At 38.3% G+C, this 21,780-nt stretch overlaps 1 protein-coding gene across 2 annotated transcripts in view; it reads right to left on the bottom strand.

Annotated features, from left to right (window-relative positions):
• The window catches only part of CPEB2 (cytoplasmic polyadenylation element binding protein 2), a 51,212-nt gene that overhangs the window by 3,220 nt on the left and 26,212 nt on the right, over positions 1–21,780 (bottom strand). Inside the window, exons 5-11 of one of the 2 annotated variants that reach the window (XM_015862761.2) lie at positions 19,224–19,247; positions 15,571–15,741; positions 14,123–14,212; positions 8,286–8,404; positions 7,877–7,991; positions 4,703–4,884; positions 1–812 (exon numbers count right to left, since the gene is read on the bottom strand). The exon at positions 1–812 is cut by the window's left edge and continues 3,220 nt beyond it. In XM_015862761.2, the coding sequence (XP_015718247.1) occupies positions 585–812; positions 4,703–4,884; positions 7,877–7,991; positions 8,286–8,404; positions 14,123–14,212; positions 15,571–15,741; positions 19,224–19,247 (929 nt within the window). In that variant the 3' untranslated portion in view covers positions 1–584. The remainder of the gene's footprint in view (positions 813–4,702; positions 4,885–7,876; positions 7,992–8,285; positions 8,405–14,122; positions 14,213–15,570; positions 15,742–19,223; positions 19,248–21,780) is intronic. The other variant, XM_015862762.2, reaches the window with a different exon arrangement.

Raw genomic sequence — 21,780 nt, forward strand, 5'->3', positions numbered from 1 at the left:
AGCTTGTGATTAAAAATGTTTAAAAATAGCTAATAAATCAGATTATCTTGAGGTATTATTTCTTGCAAGTCAAAATGGAGAGCAAAAAATCAACCCTAATTTTTAGTTTATGTATACACTGAAAATAGCAACAACAATAAAAATAAGCTTTTTGTAGCAGACATATTCCATCTTCACTATTTTGCTACCTTTGGTAAATTACTGGGGCAGATCTTGAAGTTAAAAACCCATGTTTAGAAATAAGTGCACGCTTCACCCACTAAATATAGCAGCAGACTGTGTGCCCCTACGCAAAAACATTCTCATATCTAGTTTTAACTTTACATATAAAAATAACTTGGAGAAAATACAAAAAAACATTTTATTTTAACATGAAAATATCACAAAAATTAGTAAGCCTGAGATGTAGGGTTTTGGTGAAAAACAAGAGGCTTGTAGTGTTTTGGCTGCTGATAAAGATGCATGTATTGATAGCTGGGGTGAAAAGCAGAAGAATGCACTTATTTCTTCTGCATGTCAGTATCTTCAAACACAGTAAGCCACATGCACCCTTCTTTCCTTATGTAGATGCTGGTTCACCATGTTTAATTCCAACGGAAGTGGATCTGACGTGGGCGGTCAGCCCCCTCCTTTACCAATGGCTTATGGAATTCGCGTCCTGCACGGGAGTGGATATTTGCCCAACAAAACTCACAGTAATACTGCAGGCAAGTGACATTGGCACAGAAGAAAGGAGCAAACTTTCCACCGCATCGTGCGCCCTGGCATTCGTCACACATCTGGTCATCCAACACATATGGCTTTACCTCCACCTGTTGGGGCGAGACACAAAGAATTCCAGTTAGCACCTATTATCTGCACTGAAAAAGTATCTGAGTGGGTTCAGGTTTTCTCTCTTCCAGAAAAGGAAAAGCAGTCTGACATCAGAAATGTTTACATCCCTACCCAATTCACTGCTTTTTGTTACTGTTTACCATTTACCAGCTCCCCATCTATCCATACAGAAAGCTAAACTGTTCAACACAGATCTTCACAAGTGCATTAAATACATAATTAATGACTACATCAGAGCCTCCAATTAACTTATTCTGGAAAGATGCCCTTAGCAAATGATAAAACCAAAGTACGTGTAGAAAACAAACCACTGTTCCTAAAGCTCTCCAAAGGAACCTCACCAGCTCCCAAACACAGCCCAGTTTTATACTGCGTAGCAAATAACACACATACAAGAACGTAACCATTTATACCTGAGCAAGAAGTCTCTGCATGTACTACCTTTCCTTGCCCATTAGAAGCACTTTCTGAAGGCTTGATTACTTCTTTTAGTACTCTTTAGTACTAAAGGATTTGCTCATTTGGGTCACTCATTACTTTTCTCTTTTTATTTTTATTTATTTATTTATTTTTGGCTTTGAGTTGCACAGGGATTTGTGTTCAATATGAACCCAAATTAATTTCTAAAAGATCATACTGCACATCTACAGCCTGCTACAAACACCTGTGTTACACAGCTTCTTTCTCCCAAACTGCTCGGACTGCCAGAGTGGAAAAGTGGCAGGATTCCAGTGGTACATTTGCACAATGTCTCTGCATCACTGAACTGTTACAGACTGCGCTCAGACAGGAAGAAGAACTTCATAATAAAACACAAAATGAATCGACACCATCGTTAAGGAATGTATTGTTGCCTTCCACATTTTCCTTATTTTTTTATTTTTAAGACAGTATTTTCAAACTCTTGTTGGCAAAAACAATTATTGCAGTTTATCCTACAACTCAAGGTTGTTGGGATTTTTTGGGATATTTTCTGTTACTTGAGAAGAATCCTACACACAGACAGTAACCTCATGTAACACACTCATACGGAGTATGTTTGAAATACTGAGATCTCCAGAATAAAATGACATTTCTGTATGTTATTTCCAGAGCTACAAAATAAAAGCCAGGCTGGATGTGGCTCTGGGCAGCCTGGTCTGGTGGTTGATGACCCTGCACCCAGCAGGGGGAATGAAACTAAATGATCATTGTTGTCTTTTTCAACCCAGGCCATTCTGTGATTCTATAAAGCTACCAAACACAAAGTGGTTTGTAAAAAGAGAAATAAAGAGTATACATTTTCTTAGCTTCAGAAGACGCACACTCAAGTGGTCAAACATGCCTATGTTTGAATTACAGTATGCTTTTCCTTCCCACAATGTATATTCAGTATGAACTCCGCTGATTACTTCCATGCAACAACCTTCATCATCAGCGCAAGCTACACTTGGGCCTTCCAATAAACAGCAACTTTATGCAGTAATTCTGTTTGTGGTCCAACATTACTGAAAGCATGAAGTACCACAGATTTCATGCTTTGGTACGCTGACGCACCAAGATCAGTATGAAGGAGATTTCAAATGTATTAGATTGTATAAAATGTTTATTTTAGGGGAACTGAAGTATCACATGAAGTGGATGGAGACTGCTGGCATATGAAAGTTAACAGCATTTTAAAGAATTGTTTGGAGATAAAACTCCAAATGAGTTTCAAAGAAATGTTTAGAGCTGATCTGTCTTACATGATGGAATAGCATGAAGAGCACTTTGCAGAAGAAAAACATCTGCTAGAGAAACCAAATTTATCTGTATTAAAAGAACTAAAGAAAGCTCCGGAGTACTTAGGTAAGGAAGAAAGTTAAGGTCACAGACAATGCCTGTAAAGCCACAGCGACACCAACTTTTCCTATTAAGATGCGAAAAGATGCATGTTAAAAATGCCATAAATACTTTCAAAAGCAGCTCAGGTGGATAAAGAGGAGAATGGCAAACTTTAATGATGAAATAAAGGACACAGACAGAACTGGTTATGAAAAATGTGGAAAGACAGCACACCTACAGAAACCAGCTATAACTGGCAACAGAAAGACTAGAGTAAGATGAAGCACAGGAGAAAAGTCTCTAAGACTGTACTATGATGTGTAATGTATCGCTAAATAGGCCAGCATGTATTTGTATCTCAGATGAAGGCAGTACCTCATGTAGAACTGTCCTCCACATTCCTAAAATCAGCATTTATATTAAAGTAAATGACCGAGTTGTGTACTTATATTAAATTGTATAAATAATAGGGCTGAACATATAATTTAAATATAGAGAAAGTTATTAAAAAATGAGATTAAAAACCCCTGGCAAATGAACAGAACCAGTTCATAAACCCTCTCAATCATGATAAGGTTCAAAGACAAATGTATTAAAATATTTAGATTTGGCATCACTGTGTTTTGGATGTAGAGCACCTCAGGAACAGCAGACGTTTTTGAAGAAATCAAACCCAAGGAAGCTAACAAACGATGCCCAAGAAGAAATCATTTAACTGCTATCTATGTATCTCATGGATATCACTCAATCACTGTGCTTCTGACCTTGAGTATTTATGGCAGACTGTGTGCTGGTTTCTTTTCTGTCCATGCTCCAAGAGGATTTTAGCAGATGCCCACTGAAATTTCACTCTCTGTATCCCTTTTAAGTTGTTCAGAGTTACACAATATTAAAAAAAAAAAGTTCAATCAACTCTGCAAAGAGTAAGCACTGCCATTTCAGAAGCCTGCTCAGCATCTAAGTGGCCCTTAAGATTTCCAGTGAGCCATCATGGGCATTTTTCCTGTTACGTAACTAGAGGGAAGTCAGAACTACTAGCCAAAGTCAGCTGCAAGTCACAGGAACAGCAATGTCACCAGCAAAATGTAGCTGTAAGGACTGGATGTCATTCCCACTCATCTCCTGGAAAGGACCCTGGGGATTTCAGCTCCCCAGGCAACCAGTAGCCATGTATAGATGTATTGCTTTGCCTGTTTGAAAGGAGAGAAGCACCTGCTGTGGCCTTCAGTTAACTGCACCAATTTCTTTCTGCAATGTCTTTGACCTGTAGAGGAGACTGGACCTTGAACTACTTACTCATTCCTCCTCTAAGACATTAAAAAAAACCCAAAACACAACAAAAAACAACCCAGAGCACTACTAACAACACTAACTGCATCTGCAATCAGAACTAGCATCACTTCAAACTGATATAACTCAGACGTCTTATAATGACAATTTAACTTTGCTACTCTCAGACTTTTAATTGAGAGCAGCAATGAAGTAGCCTTGTCTTTTAAAAGTTAGCTTTGCTTTAGCTGGCAAAAAGCATCTACAGCAACCAGAAAGGTACAGTGGTAGATACACAGAAGATTCTCTTTGAATGGAAAGGGTGAGACATTTCACATTTTATGGGTTAAGTAAGGTTGATTTTCCAAAGCGCTGATAATCGTGTTGAAGTTAAAGGCAGCTGCAAATTAGACCTACTCTGAAACTATTAAATAACAATTTCCTATGAATGGCAGAGGAATTATTACAATATTTGCTTTCATTAGAACATGGGAGAAAAAGATTTTCAAACCCTTTGCCCACACACAACAAAACCAGGAATGGAAAGAACATATGGTCTACCATATGCCCAAGGAACAACTTGCTGCTTAGTGGAATGCTCGTTGTTTCAGGGGCATTCACAGTTTAACTCCTGGAACCTGTGGAGCTAGAGAAATATCAGAAGAAACGTCAGAGCCGGCACAGAAGTGGATCAGAACACAAAGTCATGCGCCCTAAGAACTTGCGTTATAAATCACTGCTCCCACAAATCTAAAAAAAACCCCACCCAAATATAAACTTGTTCTGGGTAACTTACTCGTTTATCTATATCGCCATGCTGAAGTTGAACAAACCGAGCGCTGATGGCAGCAATGTAACTCTGCTGATTGGAAAAAGCAACACGTCCAGCACCTTTTGGGTATTTCAGCTCAGGGTCGGTATCAATTCCTGCATAACAAACTCCACCATACAGACGGTCCATGATCATTGCCAATTCCACTATTAGGAAACAAAACAATGTTCACTTGAACTGTTCTCACTGCACAAACTCAAAAAAAATCCAGAAAACTTAATTTTAGTAATTAATTCTCCAACAACTTATATAACTGTAATAAAAAATAATCGCAACACACAGAATTCGGTTGTAAATTACTCAGCAGACACATCTTTCACACTGCGGTCATACACACCCAGGGAACAACAGAGCTACAAGTCCTTGCTGTCCTTAATAACCTGGAACTGAAATTCAAGGGCAGCTTTCCTTAAGGGATAACAGAAGACTTTTTGGATAGGCATGGAATGCAAGGCGCATAGAGTCCACATGCCACAAATTCCTTGGTACATGTTCTCTGTCTGTACCACTGCTCTACAACTTGAATTTCAAGATGCAGTTTGCATCTTTTCACCAGGCACGCAGAGCTCGATCATCACACAGTACGGCACGATACAGAGACTCGAGTTCATAGAATCAATAATCTCCAATTTCACAATAAATATTTCAGCAAACCTCTAGTAATATTTTATTCTGAATTCAATTTAGCAATTCACTGGGGTGGAATGTATCTTTCTCAAAACAAATCTCCTCTGCCTCAAGATATAGAGGTGTCAGCAGACATTGATTTTCAATAGTTGTCTGAAAAGTGTGATAAAGTTTTACTGCTTTTTTGAAGGTGTGATTCTTATTTCGCGATGCCACAGAAGTTTCATTTTCACATATGCAGAAGAATTTAAAGCAAGGTATAAGGCTGGTTTGAATTTGGAGAAAATTAATCTGCAGTTGGAATGCTCGTTTACAATGTGTTACAGGGTGATGCAGTCAAACACAAGTCTCAAAAGCAAAATGACAGAAAACCTTCATCACTGTAGATCCAAGAGAGAAAAGTTATATATTCTGCATACCCCAAATTTGCTCTATCACTTCTCGTTTCTCCAGCATCTTCCACATGAAAGCTCATCTTTCTGTAATGATAGAATTTAGTACCAACTGTGGAAGACTAATGAAGCCCTGAGACTTTCTAAGAGAAACCTGGATTTGAAACGCTGTACATCAGCTGAAATGTGAAATGCTTCACATCAATTCCCTCACTGGAAGGGCACTGTAAAACATTACAAAATGCTACTGCAATCTGTCTCACAACGCAGACTGTCCTGGTCACAGATTTCACAGCTACAGAAACACTGAAATTTTCCTCCATGCACTCCCACAAGAGCCAAGAAAGAGTCTTGCAATCTCGTATTGCATTGAATCATACAGACTGCGTTAGCTGTCTGAATTTCTCCCTTTTTCCTCTATTTATACTTACTATCCGAATTTCTCCTTATCCATCTTATCCACAGGAACTGCAGTCTGTCAGCAGTAGAAAAGTAGCAAACGTACAGTACTAACACAAACAGAGCTCCACTCATGGAGCATGGCAAAGGCCATAACATTATTTTAAACACAAAACCCAGCAGTTTTACTAGTAAGATGAAAGAATTTTCTACAGCTTTAGGCACTGTAATGGTTTCCAGTGTATCTCAAAGGTGAACAGGGATTTGTGGCCAAAAGTAGATGAAGGCAATTTCCAGAGAAACCTAAGAATAGATGAGATGTTTTTTTTAAAGCAGAAGCTGGCTGCACCGATTAGCAGAGCTTTAAACTAGATTGGATGGGGGAAAACGATATACTTCTGAGTGACAGAGCAAGGTTATTGTACAGTGTCAGTTTAAGAAGCAGCAGTGGAAAACTTCAGCCTCCTCCCAGAGGAATCTGGGAGGGCTCCTCTAAGAAGGTAATGCAACCCACTGCCTGGCTGTAGCATCTCTCTATACCAATGCATGCAGCATGGGAAATAAGCAGAAGCTGGAAACCATGGCATAATTGGAAGACTATGATCTGACTGATACCAGAAATGTTGTGGCAGGAATTGCGCACCTGGAACAATTCAACTGGGCTACGAGCTTTTTAGAAGAGATAGACAGGGCAGGAGGGGCAGAGGAGTTGCCCTCTATGTTAAGAAGTGGGCAGATTTTGAAGAGCTGCCTCTAAGAAACAGCCATGATCAGGTTGAGAACTTGTGGGTTAAAATTAGGGATCAGACCAATAAAGGACATCTGGTGGTTGGGGTCTACTACAGGCTGCCTGATCAAGGGGAGCCTGCTGACAAGGCCTTCTTGCTTCATCTAAAAGGTCTGTCACATTCACAGGCTCTCAGCAAAAACCCACCTGTGTAACCTACTCATGGAAACCCGCTTTAGCAGGGGAGGGGTTAGACTAAATGATCCCCAAAGGTTCCTCCCAATCCCTAAGATTCGCAGCCAGATGGCTGTAGTTAACTGCTCTGTATCTAGGTGGAGGCTGGTGATGAGTGGTATAACCAAGGGGTCCATCCTGGGACTCATGTGCTTCAACACCTATATTCATGACCTAGACAGTGGACACTTGCACCCTCAGCAAGTGACACTAAGATGCCATTCAAAGAGACCTAGACAAGCTTAAAGAGTGGGTCCAAGCGAACTGAATGAGGTTCACCAAGGCCACAAGCAACCTTGGCTGGGGCAACCCAATCCCATGGCAGACCTCTTTGTGGCCTTCCTGTACTTAAAAAGAGCTTATAAACTGGAGTGAGACCAACTTTTTGCAAGGTCTGATAGTGACAGGAACAACGAAAACAACTTCAAACTAAGAGGGGGGATTCAAGTTAGATGTTAGGAAGAAATTCTTTACCTAGAGGGTGGTGAGGCAGTGGAACAGGTCTCTGGAGGTGTTGCCCATGGAGGTGGCCCATGGATGGGGCCATGGGCAACTTGATCATGTGGGAGGCAGTCCTGTCCATGGCAGGAGAGATGGAGCTAGCTGATCATTAAGATCTCTTCCAACTCAAGCAGCTTTGTGATTCATATGATTCTATGAACACCTACAACTATCCATACATATCTGTATACAATTATGCAAGACTAAAATGATTTCTAATAATCTCCACTTTTAAAGAGGGACATAATTTATACTCACCAGCTCTTAGCGGTCTAGGGACTCCTCCAACAAAAATTGTTTTTCGAGGATCAAGAGGCTGGGAACCATCCATCACAAAGTCACTATCACTTAGATTCCAGGGACGGATCTGAACCTATTAAACAGGGTAAGAAAATGACATGCTAATTTCAGTTTAACTGCATTCTAAATATATACTTATCAGCCCACATAAACCAACAATTGTCATAACCCTATTAGCTTTGCGTGTCTTGATGTTCCTTTTTAATCCTATTAATTCAAACCCCAACGGTTTTAAAATCATCTGATTGTTCCAGATGTTGAGTGCTGCCAATGGTAGTTTGCTGTTGATTATTTCATCATCATCATTTCAAACGCAGCTTTAGACAGATGGCAGCTATAGCCCGCAGGCCATCTACTGTTTACTTACTGGCTTGTCCTTGATAGTAGGACTGGAAACACAAAGATAGAGCTTTCCATCTTCTTCAATACATGCATCAATCAGTGCCTGCACAGAGCTTTCATCTTGGAATAGGAGGAATGCATAACCTAGAGTGAAGAAGAAAATAAAACAGTTAATTCTTTTATATTTACTTTTCTTTGTCTTCTCCATACAAATGTGTTTACTTGAAACATAGAAGAAAGTCAAATAAACTCTTTGTTATTAGTCATGTTTTTCATCTGTGTGCTAATTTGCAGTAATCAATACAACTGTGGGCAAATACTTCTAACCTTTAAGAAAAAACACAACACACCAAAGAGACTAATAATCAAATAAAAGCAAACATGTCTGCTCTATCACATATTGTTAAGCCCAGACTGAGCATAATTCAGAGGTAGCTACAGACATTATTATACAATGAAAATCTGACTTGGCACACAGGACTAATCTCTATTCTAGAGATTAGATCAAAGTACTTTGTTACGTAAGTGACCCAGCAAGCCTCCCAAACACTATAAAAATAGGAATCAAAAAGCTTACTTAATTCTACAGTAAAAACAGTCAGACAAGCAAGGAACCTCACACAATAGAATGCTTTAATGGTTACCATATGATATATACAGAACTTGTTACTTTACAAGTACCCTATAGCACAATTTGGATGTATTCTAAAGTAGACTTTAAAAGGACATAAATCCCCATTCCCTCCTCAGTTTACTAGCAAGTGTAGAACATTCACATAACATGAAAAAATAAAGGCTGAAGCACCTGCTCTAGACAGAGCTTGGCAAGAGGGAATATGGCTGCTTCACCAAGCCTTTTGGAAATGGTACTGCTTTTTGGAGACATACTACTCACACATTGGTAACCCCATACTGCAAACAGTGCAGGTCATCAAGGCGTTAACAGAGTAGGGTGCATCTCAAAGAGCACTAAAGAATCAATGTTTATCTTAAAACAGTGATATACAGAAAAACAAACACAAATAACTTTAGATCCACAGGAGCAAAAGCAGGATTTAAATAAAAAGCTGTAAAGGCCTACACTGTTTCTTCTAATAACCTGTACCTGATCTCATACCCCTCATACCATGGTCCTGTCACAGCTCCCTTCAAAGGACACAACAAGACTGTGCATATTCTACTTTCATGGAAATCTTGCTCAGTTTATTAAAAAAGTCTGTAGGGACTCTTTGAGCTTTGGCTGAGGCATTTCCTGGTGAAATCCAGTGTTATTAAAAAATACTGTTCAGCAATGAAAATTCTGTTCAAATTAAACTTAATTAGTAATTAGACTCAAAAGCCCCGTTTAAGGGGGATATCTTCCAGTATTTACTTTGCAATTTAAAATTCACATATAAGCCATGTAAAACACAGTGAAAAAGGGCATGTGCAGACTGGCATGGATAAGTGAGACTAGAACCACATAACTGTCTTCGCCTGCATAGAAGCCAGGTGCGTACATTCCTCTTTGAATGGAGATCTCAGTAAAAGAACAGCAGGACTGCAAAAACTTGGTTACCCAAGGTGAGAACTAAACAGGCATCATACAAACAATTGCAGCCAGAATTATGTAAAATGATTTGCCAAAAGCTGATATTTCATCAATTTTTATCCTAACACAAACCGGTGTTACCGGCATATGGCTCCTCACACGTAAATAGAATCAGTGTCCCCAGATCATCCATGACCTGTATGTCTGCAGCTATTAATATGCTTAGCTGGAGCCTTGTGAAGAAACAGACAGTTCCAACAGGAACTTGATGAAGGGAGAATTAGAATTACTATATTCTACCACAATCTAAAATAAAAACAAGGAAAGCAAAACGTGAATTCTTAATTCTCATCCCTTTCTGCTATCATAAGATATATCTTTGTTGGATTATTTTTACCATCTATAATTCATAAACTATTGTGGACTTTTATTGACTGCAAAGACAGTTATTTGTGATAGGTGTGATGAGAAGGATATTATAATGATAACAAACTACAATTACTATGTGCAATAGAAAGCGTATGTAGTAACTGTGAAACATGGCAGGGAGGTATTGTGAAGAGTGTTTTATTGTACCATAGAACAGTTTAATTCTCTGGTTTCTTCTTTTTCTACATCTGTCATGTAACTTTAACAGCTTCGTACCCAATAGCAACGCAAGTCTATTCACAACAGAAAAGCTGCTCTAATAGGATTCTCTGAAGGAAGCTGCTTCATACCTTTGGGTCATATGTACACTAGCAGTAGCAGGTCATGACCAGATATTGCTTGCCAAGAGGCAACCCAAGCTTGTATGGTTTCCATAAGTGAAAAATGTTAGATGAAACAGTCTTATAAAAATTTATTGTTCATGTGTACCAACATTTATGCCTTCTGTGGAGGATAAAGTTTAGGTAACCCCTGCTAGCATTGAACTGTTGACTAAATTACTCTGATTATACTGCAATGGTTATAAACACTGCTGTTTTCAAAGGCAACTGGCAAAGGTGACAACTACTGACAATGGATCTACATCCGATAATGGGAATAATTCACATTTGGGAAGGATACGTAAATCTTTAAATCAGTCACCTCTGACCGAGAATCAACTCCAAATTACTCTCTAAGCGAGAATGTACAAGCTGACGCAACTGCAATGTGGATATTAACTAAGGCTCTTTTGAATGAGAGGGAGGCGGTGTAGGATTCACCTTGAGACCCAAGCACAATACTTTCATATTTGTACAGTGACTGGGTTTAAGCTCTGTGGTCAGCAGAGATCTAGTTAATGTTGCCAGTGGTGTCTGGGCAGTTACTTGGCTGACAAGTGTGACACAGAGATGCCCTGCATGACATTGCCTAACCTTCAGCTGATGTTCCAGAGCTCTGTGGGACTTCAGTAGGTACCATACCACATTTGCCATCCCTGGGTAATTCTTGATATTCTTGGTTTGAAGGAATGAATCAAATACAATGAGCTTACATTACGGTGACCTGAATAGCCATTTGTACTCCAGTGGCTCTATTGGCAAGATTCCCATTAATTAAAGGAAGCTTAGATGCTAATCACACATGAAGACACCTACAGTTATTTGCCTGAATCCAGAGTTCAGTCCGACCCAAGGAGATCGAATGAGGTGGTAACAAATTCAACAAAACATGAATGGACCTTGGGTTTTGCTCCTTGAACTAGAAACAGAACTTTTTCAACATCATTTTTTCAGTCAGTTGTAAATTAGCAGTTAATAATCTTGAATAAATGAAGCTACCGCATGACTACTGGGACAGAAAGCAAAAGAAATACACAGATAATTAGAAAAAGCTGGAGATACTGTCTTGTTTAAACAGATTATCTTCTGTTTTATACAGACTATAAATAGTACAGAACATACAAACAACTGGTTCTCCTTTGAAAAGCTCTTAGGATCAGCATATCCTCACCCCACCGGTTCTTTGTGAGCTTCATTATCATGAGAATGGAGTCCTCACCTCAGCAGTCCCTTTGAACATGTATGCCAACTAACTAATAACAGAAGTTATGATAAGCAGTGACAAGATAGAAAGGAAGGAATTCCCCATTCCAGCTGGCAGATCACTTACTGACTGTACTTTGATCTCAACAGAATAATTCTTTTTCTGCTTCATAACTGAGTTTCCTTCTATGATTAGTGTGAAGTGTTTAAAATTCCTGCTATCTTCAGGCCTCATTTTGTGGTGAAACAACACAAAATGTAATTAGCAAATAAAAGGCAGTTGGTGTTTCTCAGGAGGCAGCCAGCCTTGACAGATCAGTATTTCTTCAAGTAAGGAAATACTTATTACAAACTTGGCCTTCCCTCAGGACTATCTGTGAACAGAGAGCCTGGAAGGAAGCATAGCCTGGAAAACTGAACAGAAGTATTAAAGCAGTGACAACAGATAACAAAAAAAAGCCAAACCAAACCAAAAGGCTCCAAACAAGAAACAAAACAGGCTGTATGTCTTCAAGATGCTGAAGACTAATGTACTGAGCAGCCCAGAAATGGATAACTCTGAGATGTCTTTGGAAGTCATACTATTTCAAGTCTCCAACCAGACTGGACAAAACCAGACAGATACTAAATTAGTTCCATGCAAAGTAGTAAACTAGAAGAAGATTAGAAATTAAAAAAAAAACACAAAAAAACAACTAATTGTGCTATTATATGGTGCTTATATTGGTAATAATCAATCAGACTCAAAGCTTTCCTTGTATTTAGCCTATGTTTATCCATTTTAGATATCTTATTAAACATATATACACTGTTCTTGCCTGCACAAGTGCGAAGTGCTGAAATATATTAAGATAAATTTCTATCATACCCTATAATGAAGTGATCACATGTCTTATTTGGTGCAGTGGAACATTACATACAAGCACAGAAGTATTCAACAGTTAATAGTAAACTGTACTTCCAGACTATCTACAAATAGAAACCTACACCGTATTTTAAATGTGTGAGACTATTGCAGGCTACTGTCACATTATAAAACAGTGATGAATACTGTAGTAAATGGACAGTTTGACTATGAAGTGTTATTAAAATTCATGTAAGGATCAGTTAACCAACTGATAGCTGGGTATCTGTTTCCCGAATTAATTGAATCAACAGACTAGAGTTCTTTTACCTACATTCTTCTGCTTTTAATACAGACTTATTATTACTATTATTTTTACTACGATAATTACAAATTTTCCACCTGCAGAGTCTCAAAATATATACTTAAGATAATTACATTCTTAGCCAGGACTGTCTCCTCAGAAATTAAAGCCAGAATTCACTCCTTTTAGTGAAGAATGTATTAGATCTTCCCTCTTCTACATATTCAATACAGACTCTGTGAGTTGAGCCTCTCCCTCAAACAACTCCTCCAGAATTTCTCTTGGTATAGTATAAGCAGAGATGTGCTCCTCAGGATAATTAAATTCAGTTATCACAGAGGGATTTTTATTAGGCTGACAATCAAAAAACTAGAAGTCTCTTTGGCTTTATTTCCATACTGTATTCATAAATACTATTCAAACACTTTCAACTTGTTTACCTGCTCTTTAGATGACTGTCTGGGGTAACATGCCTGTTTTTAAAATGGCACAGTCAGTCAGATAAAGAACTAAGAATAGTTGAATAACTAAGAACAGGCAGTATGCCTGTATATGTCACTTCCACAGAAGGAAAGAATCGCTGCACCTCTCTCCAAAATGAATAACCTCTGGATCATATTTTTGTGTTTATTTTATACATACTGATACACCAGAGATGAGCTACATCTCTGTTTAGATTACCTAAATGTACAAATCTAGTCTAGATTTTGAGTATCAAAGAGAAACATTAGAAACAGTTAAAAAATCACTATTTACCCAGTTCTCAAGAAAGATAATTAGTGCTTCAATAGATGCTCATGTCTTAAAAATGGAATAAAGACAAAATTATTTTGTTCATATACCCAAATAACATCCTTCTGAATCCTGCCTGCAATCCTCTACAAAAAAATTATGATTTAGCATTAAAAATTTGACCAAATTTTAGTTTTAGAAACCAGAAATATAAATAATGGATCTCCGAATTAATGACACGTACAGCTGTATAGTGCTGATCAAATAATTGGGAAATGAAATTATGGGAGATTCTTCAGAAGTGCAGCACTGAACCAGGCAGAATACTCCAACTCTCTCTGTTTCATACTTGGTATGTACAGCCTTGTCTGAACATGCATCGGAACTGCAAAATTAACTGTTCACAGGGATTTTAAATTACATCCTTTGGGAGAAGATGAGACAGTTTGCCCGAGTAAGATTTGCACTCAGTGACAGGTCACAGCTTTCCAACTCTTACCTTTTGGTGGAAAATAGGACTTGCTTTCTGCTTTGTGAGGCCAGTCTACTACCAAAGGCCCAAATCGTCTGAAGCTTGCAGTAATTTCATCTGAAAACAGATGTAACAGTTGCAATTAAAACAAATGAAAACATACTCAATGACAAAGTGCTATCAAACAAAGATCTTTGTTTCCAGCAAAGTTTGATGTTTCATGAAAATACATTAGTTTCCAAGTTTCCCAAACAAAAGCCATAAGTAGATAATTCTTCCAAGTGTTAACTTTTACACAAAATGCTTCTGGTGATTTTATGCTTGCTTTTTTTTTTGTTTTACCTGCTCAGTAACAGGTGACTTCAGGAGGATATAGACAACTAAAGGCTGTGGTGAAAACTGGTATGTTACTATTTTATACTCAGGATCAGGTTTAAACCCAAGCAGATGATTTGTGATTTAGTGATCTTCAGTTCAAATCCACAAGATCAATAACTTACTGAGCAAGTACACTATTCCTTTCAGTTGCATCTGAATTAGCATATAGGCTGGCAAGAAAGAAAGAAAATGCATCTCCCCGTGTCTTTGTTTGGTATTTGTATTAAAAGCAACAGTTCACATCTGAGTTATATGCTGAAGTGCACAAAAGAAAAGCTGAGATGCAACTAAAATAAATCCCCTAGTACATTACATGGGAGCATCATCATGAAGGTGAAACGAAAGTATGGTCTTCCCATGTCTGAAAGATAATTAACCACAGGCAGCTTATTTGGTTTGCAAGTTATTCTAGGATTACAGTGAACCCTGTAAAAGGACTTCAGTTTATATTACAAAGCCAGCATGTAATTTACATTTATCTGCGCAGGAGAAACCTAATATTAAACAGTATGATTACTTCAAATCAGCACTATTATAAAAAGCAATTCCAACTGCATCACGTAACAATCTGAGCTTCCATGGTACATTCTGTATTCAGTGCATCACACAGTGCTCTTCCACTTGACCTTCCTCTGCCTTAGCTTCTCTGCTTAGTAACAGGACCAGTATTAGCCTTTCTAAACCACTTTTGAGATTTTCAGGTAATGTTAGAATAGAATTTGAAATTCAAGTACTAATAGTCATGTTCCATGAATAGATGATAAAGTAGGTTCATATAGAGGACAGTATGGAGGGCTAACACATGTTTGAAACAGAGATGCATCCCCCCATCACTTAAAGATAAGCATAACCATAAATTCCAGGCATCGTATGAAACTCTTGAGGGCAGAATCAGAACTAAATCATTTCAAAATCAAAAGGAGTGGATGGCATTAAATGACATTAAGCACAGTATTCTCATTAAAAAAATAAAAAAGTAACTGTAGCTTCTCATATCACAACATTACTTTGCTAGATGGTTTTATTTTCACTACTTTACCTCGTTTTTCTTTCTCCCTCCTTCCAAACTGCATTTACTTAGTTTTCAGGCAGCTCACCTTCATCAATATCTGGTGGAAGACCTCCAACAAACACTTTCCGAGAAAAACGCTCAATTCGTTCCCCATTCTGATGACCAGAATAGCAGGTAGGTGAATTTAAGACTCCAACTTGATCGTTATGACTATCGTCCAACAAACCATCATCTATTGGGAAGAGGGAAGAACGGCCTTAAGAAGAAAAAAAAAGAAAGAAATATTTATATATTAAAGCAACTTCATGGCAGTACGCTGTAATGTAATTTTAGGACGGGGAAGGGGACAGCAGTCTGGAAAGTAAATAAGAATATCAAGATATTAGAAACATAGACATTAGCTAAAGAATAACTAAGGCAATGAGAAACATATTAAAACTTCCAAAGGGAAATTCAAGACTGGAAACTGACATCTCTGTAAAGGTAATACCTCATGCTATCTTGTACTGTAGTTACTCTGCTTTATCAAGCAGGAAAATGACAATCTGTTCTTAACTAAAGAATCTTGTTTATAAGAGATCATATTAAGGGCTGCTTAAGTGAATTTAATTACTTTGCCTTTGGTTTACGTTCAAGTTAAAGGGATATCTTCTATCACACAGAAGACTACTGCGTGTCTAAAAAACACACTTCGACCAGACAGAAATGGAAAAAAATATGTACACAGCAAGACGTTTCAAATGGGCACGTTGCCTCTTCTTTTAGAATATTCTGATTCTGCTGATGTCAAAACAGATTTAGTTTCTATAAGAGCAGGATTTTAACAAACGAGCACAGTGTAACACTTGAGAAATGAGTCACAATGCTGACTGGCACCTGCTTTCAGTTTTACAACAGTTGTGAAGGGAAGCCTTTGGGTGGCTCCTAACATGTAGCAGTCTGCAGTGAGATCACAGTTCCCCTATTTGAGGACAAGGTAAGTCAGGTTTTACAAGGGTTGCTGTCCCTTGTAACAAAAAAATGTTCAATCTGAAAAGCTACTGCAATGGTGACATCCAAGACCAAAGGTAGAACAGGTTTGCAATAGCAAAGTATTCAAAACAGGCACATAGGTGGCAAAGGAGATTGAAAATATGGTGTTTCTGTCCCACTTTCACATAGAAAAGTTTCACCTTCCTATTTGCAAATTTCAGAGAACTCCAAAACAAAAGACGCTGACAGTCAAGCATTTTCAGTTATTCAAACTTTCACTGCTTTAAGTTAGCAACAAACATTAACCACAGTTTCAAATTCAGAAGATCAAAAAGTAACACTTTAGCAAGGCAAACTAAATACGCCAACATCAGCATTTATTCTGACGTTTGATTTTGCTGTTTCTTTCTCTCCTTTTAGCTATTACTATTTATCGTTAAGTCACTTTGGAATTCAGCTATTTCCAAAAACAACAACAAAACAACCTAGCATACTTTTGGGAAGCAAATTCATTTTACACCTTGAATGGCCAACTTCTTCCTAGCTCACCTACTGCAAATCAGCAGCAGTAGGTTTGTGACAGCTGAGTCTGCACTACCTTAGCTGCAATCTGTGCTGCAGTCATATGCTGCAACTTTTACCCTGACTGAGAGAAGCCTCTTAGGAACACCTGCAGAAATCCTGCACATCAGCTTGGGGTGAGAGAGGTGTGAAGGCCATTCACTTTTAGAAGGCCACCTGAAACCAAGGGCTTAAAGATGAGGCTGTGGAGGAAGATACAGCAAACATCATGACTAATAACCCATGTTGTGGGAATGCCTAGCGGCCCTAAGTTGGTATCTGAATCCACTATAAAAATACAGTGCATCAGAAACACTGAATGAAAACACAAATGTGCTAGAAATCTGCTAATTGTAATTGACAAGAGGATCACTGGACAGTACTGAGTAATAAAGACAGCAACTACAATGTCTTTATGTCTATATTTTATTTCATGTTTATGCCTGACATAGTGTCCTGAGAGAGTGGAATAGAGCAAACAGAGTAAGTCACAGCAGGCTCCGTCATCCTAAAAATGGTGATCTATTTGAAAATATGACTCGTGGGAAGCAAGTGATGGCATCCTCACTTGCTACCATTAGGATCCATACATTTAGAACACAGATGACAGGAATTGCAGGGAGCCTTTAGAAATGGAAGCAAGCAGCTTGTGCTTGATGGGGCTGATAAGTCAGAAAGCAATGGACAGACATAGCTGGAAGAAGCAGCTAGGAAGATTCTTCTTGTAAATGACCTATTTAGAGAGAAAAAGAGTAGGATCGTGCTATGACAACCCCAAAAGAGAAAGGACTGCAGCAGTTGCATAACGTGGATGCGAGTTTCAGTTATGAAGACTAATAGGAAAGATCAGGTCTTATGTCCATGAAGGAATGGTAATATTTGGGTACCAATCAAGAAAAGAGGATTACAATATTTAGATGATGAAAAAATATACTGACTCTAATAAGTGCTGGTGAGCCTGCTGCCACAGAAACATTTCAGTTTTTTTTCATAAACAAGCCAACAAAAACAACACACACTTAAGGATCAATATCTCTTCAGATGACAAAAGTCTCTGAAATTATTTCAGATAATTCCATTTCTGACTTACAGCACACCAAGTATTTGGGAAGAAAAATCCCTGCTAAACAATAATCGCCAGGGCAATTCATGCTCTCCACAGACCAGAGTTAAAATCTAATGACAAGGCCGGGTTCCCATTACAAATTAAACCATGACAAAATGTTTTTGAAGTGGTATCAGTGAGACTGGCTTTACTTTAATGTGGGGAAAGGTTTCCCAAAGGCAGTGCATCCTCTCAGAGAACGAGGATGACACTGAGGACACCTTCAGAGCAATGCACTATTTGAATTCAAATATTTGTTTCTTCTTTCTTTTCACTTTTAAATTCCTCTCATCTGAAGACAGTAAAAGTAATTTCCCAGGCTTTCAAATCTCTCCCAAGGACTCTGAACTAGAAGGATATGCCCTTTAAATACTTGTTTATTTTTGTTCTATGGCAGTGAAAATAATTGCATGGAGTCTGACAGAAATTGTCAAAACATGACGGTGCTATTACAGGCATCGATCATGGCCTACATCACTCCTCTCTAAAATGGGGCTTAACAAGCAACTTGTTACGAACATGGAGATGAAGACAGACTAAGTCTGTGTCTGCTGTGAAGACTGAAAGTTACCAAAGCTCTTGGTGCTTTTGCTGCATGTCTTCTTAACAACCACAGGTTACATCCTCATTCAGTTGAATCAGTGCTGTTTTTCTACAGCCAGAGCACATATGCTGATTTATACTACGGTCTATTTATTGTTTCCAAAGGGTTGTCTATTAGACTTCTTACCAAGTTTATAAAATGTTTTAAAGGTTTACTCTATGCAGTCACACAGAAGCAAATGAAGACAAGTTAGGACAATTAGCAAACCGTATACTTTTAAAGGAGGCACAAACTGCAAGCAGTTACCATTAGCATGAACAAAATTATGATTAGAGCTGCAGTGTTTTAACTGATTAAGGGATTTCTCATTCAAAATTTAAGAAGAGATCGATGATCCAAACAATCCGCCCCTCCTTCCCTCACACCCGCCAACTTCCCCATATTAAGGAAACATGCAGATAAGCATTTATAATAAAACATCTGGATTAATTAATCATAAGGATCAGTAACAGCTCCATCAGAATTAACTGTACTGTAACAAACAGAAGGGAGTTACCTCGTCTTCGCCCATAACTCCTTGCTGCATGTAAACAAAGGACAAATTGTCAAATGTCAAACAACTGTGTTATGCCCACATATTGAATAATTTATCATACAAAAAACGATGTGGGTGAGCGATAAATAAAGATTTGCATTGCCATCTGCCATTAGTTACTGTAGGAAAGACTGCAATAAACTAAAGTCTCACTTACATATAATTCTGTTTCACTACCAAAGTGACATCAGAACTAGCTAGGAGGAACAGAGTTTAAAATACAGCAGGGTATGAACTGAATGTGCCTTTAGACTTGATCTTAACTCGATGTTAATGACAGAAGCATGAAATACAGTACATTTATAGTTAATCTCCACAAATGCAATTTGTATCTTATACAAGTGCCTAAATAACAACAGGGTACTGAGACTGTGAAGAGGAATATATTGCTTTAAAAACTGTGTAGCAAGCATTGCATTAATCACAGAAACATCCTGGTCCATGGAACAGTTTGTACAGTCCTTTCAGTGACAATGCAAATGCTATGACCTTCCTTTTTCATGAAAGGACCTAGCAGAAAATTAACCGCAAGGTTTTGTTTGAAACAAAAGACTCCTTGTGGTGGCAAACAAAATCAGGGCACAAGTCACAAGAAACAGCATTGTACCAAAAACACTACACAAAGGCGATGCAGCAATTTCTGACCGACTGCAAGTAAATCCAAGGTTTGCCTAACTTTTGAGTTTTGCAAGACTCTTAAAGAGATCGTGCATGTAGCTACGGCCTCTGGACTGAGTGCTGCTCAGCATGGAGTATAAGAACCTGCAAACAGACAGATCACTAATACAAAAGCTGTCGAGTTATGTGCAGTTTTTCAGTTTCACTTCTACAAAGTATTCTCGATTCCCTTTTCTCATATACGCAATCTGAGAAAGATTACTTTAATCACTGCAGCACTGTAGTTCAATATCCAAATAGATTAGTGCAAAACACCTGACAGTGATATTCACTAACAAAGATTACTGTGTTCCTGCGTTACTGTTTTGATTTTACTGGGACTTCATGCTTAGATTTCTCCTAAAATGCAACTCTGCTTCTGAGACACTGATACGCAGCCTCATAAACTCAATGACTTGTGAATGTCATTCACAGTTCCATTTTCACATTATTAAACACTTACATGCTGATACTTCCCATTTGCATTTAGTGAGTATACACTTTGGTTCTCTCCATCCCCACCTCTAAGAATTCAGGGGATTGCTTATGGAATTCTGACAAGTCCCTCTTGTACTTCCTATCCAGTACATTCCTATCCAACTTGCATTGAATATTCTTATAAATTTATCTTCCTTCATCTGAAAGGATTACTATTAAATACAATAATCTTTTGCTTGAGGTTTTTCCATATCCTCCCACTTTCTATTGTAACCCAGAACAAAAAAACCCAGTTTCAACTGACCAAATGGAAACACCTAAATCCTGCTTTCCCATGCGAAAACAGCACCCATAAAACACAACATATCCTTCTACAGAGGATCTGCTTAGTTTCTCTGCTAGGGGATGCCTCATGGAGAAAAGAGAGTCCAACTTCAGACTTGTTACCATCTGAAGTCAGGCACTTTCAAGACACGCAGCTTGGCCACTGCTGCAATAAGAATCTTTTCTGATTCCTGGCCAAAGAGACTCCCACATAGCATTACAAGTAGCGTCACCAAGTCCCCGTCTAACCCCTTGTACTCCTTTCTTTTTTTTCAGCCCCTTCCACAAATAAAACTAGAGTAAGAGGGAAAATGTGAGTGTATCACATCCACAGCGATGAGCACACGAGCACATTCTCTCTCAAGGAGTAATATGGAAATGCATATTAGCAAGCATCTTCTGGCACAAAGCCTTAGTAGTTTTTTTACTCTTCTGCAAGTTCTGCTCCTTTCTGCCAACCAAACCAGCTCAGCTACTTTCTTATGTATTCCTAGTTAAGGCAAACTGATACGCATACAAATATTTTGTTACAGTACACCTCAACTATTTCTCTTTCTGCATTTTAAAATAGCAGTAATTTTAGGAATAAACACAAAAGGGTTATTAAAATCCTAAAAAAAAAAAAAAAAAAGCCACAATGTAATTCAGCTTGGAAGAATAATTGCAGCAGTATTTTATGTACAGAGAAATGACAGCGGTACATCAAAGTTATCTGTTTATCTGTGTGTGCTTTGCTTAGGCAAAACAATGTCACCACAGAAAAATGGGAAAATAACTGAAAATCACGTTATTGCTTCACTTGTATAGCAAACCCCCTCTCCTAACACTTATCTCTTTTGTTCATATGGATTGCAAACTAGGTTGGGCATGGATTGTTTGCCACTTGACCATAGAAAACTTTTATCTCCTTCTTGAATCCCAATCTAAAATAAATGTGAACACTGATACCAAAATGAAGGGTTTTGCAAAGCGTGTTATTTTTTATTACTTTTATCTATAACATAGGACCATGACCACTGTGATTCTACTACAGATCACAGAATCACAGAATGACCCGGGTTGGAAGGGACCTCAAGGATCATGTAGTTCCAACCCCCCT

Source organism: Coturnix japonica, chromosome 4, assembly GCF_001577835.2.
Source record: "Coturnix japonica isolate 7356 chromosome 4, Coturnix japonica 2.1, whole genome shotgun sequence".
Lineage (NCBI taxonomy): Eukaryota > Metazoa > Chordata > Aves > Galliformes > Phasianidae > Coturnix > Coturnix japonica.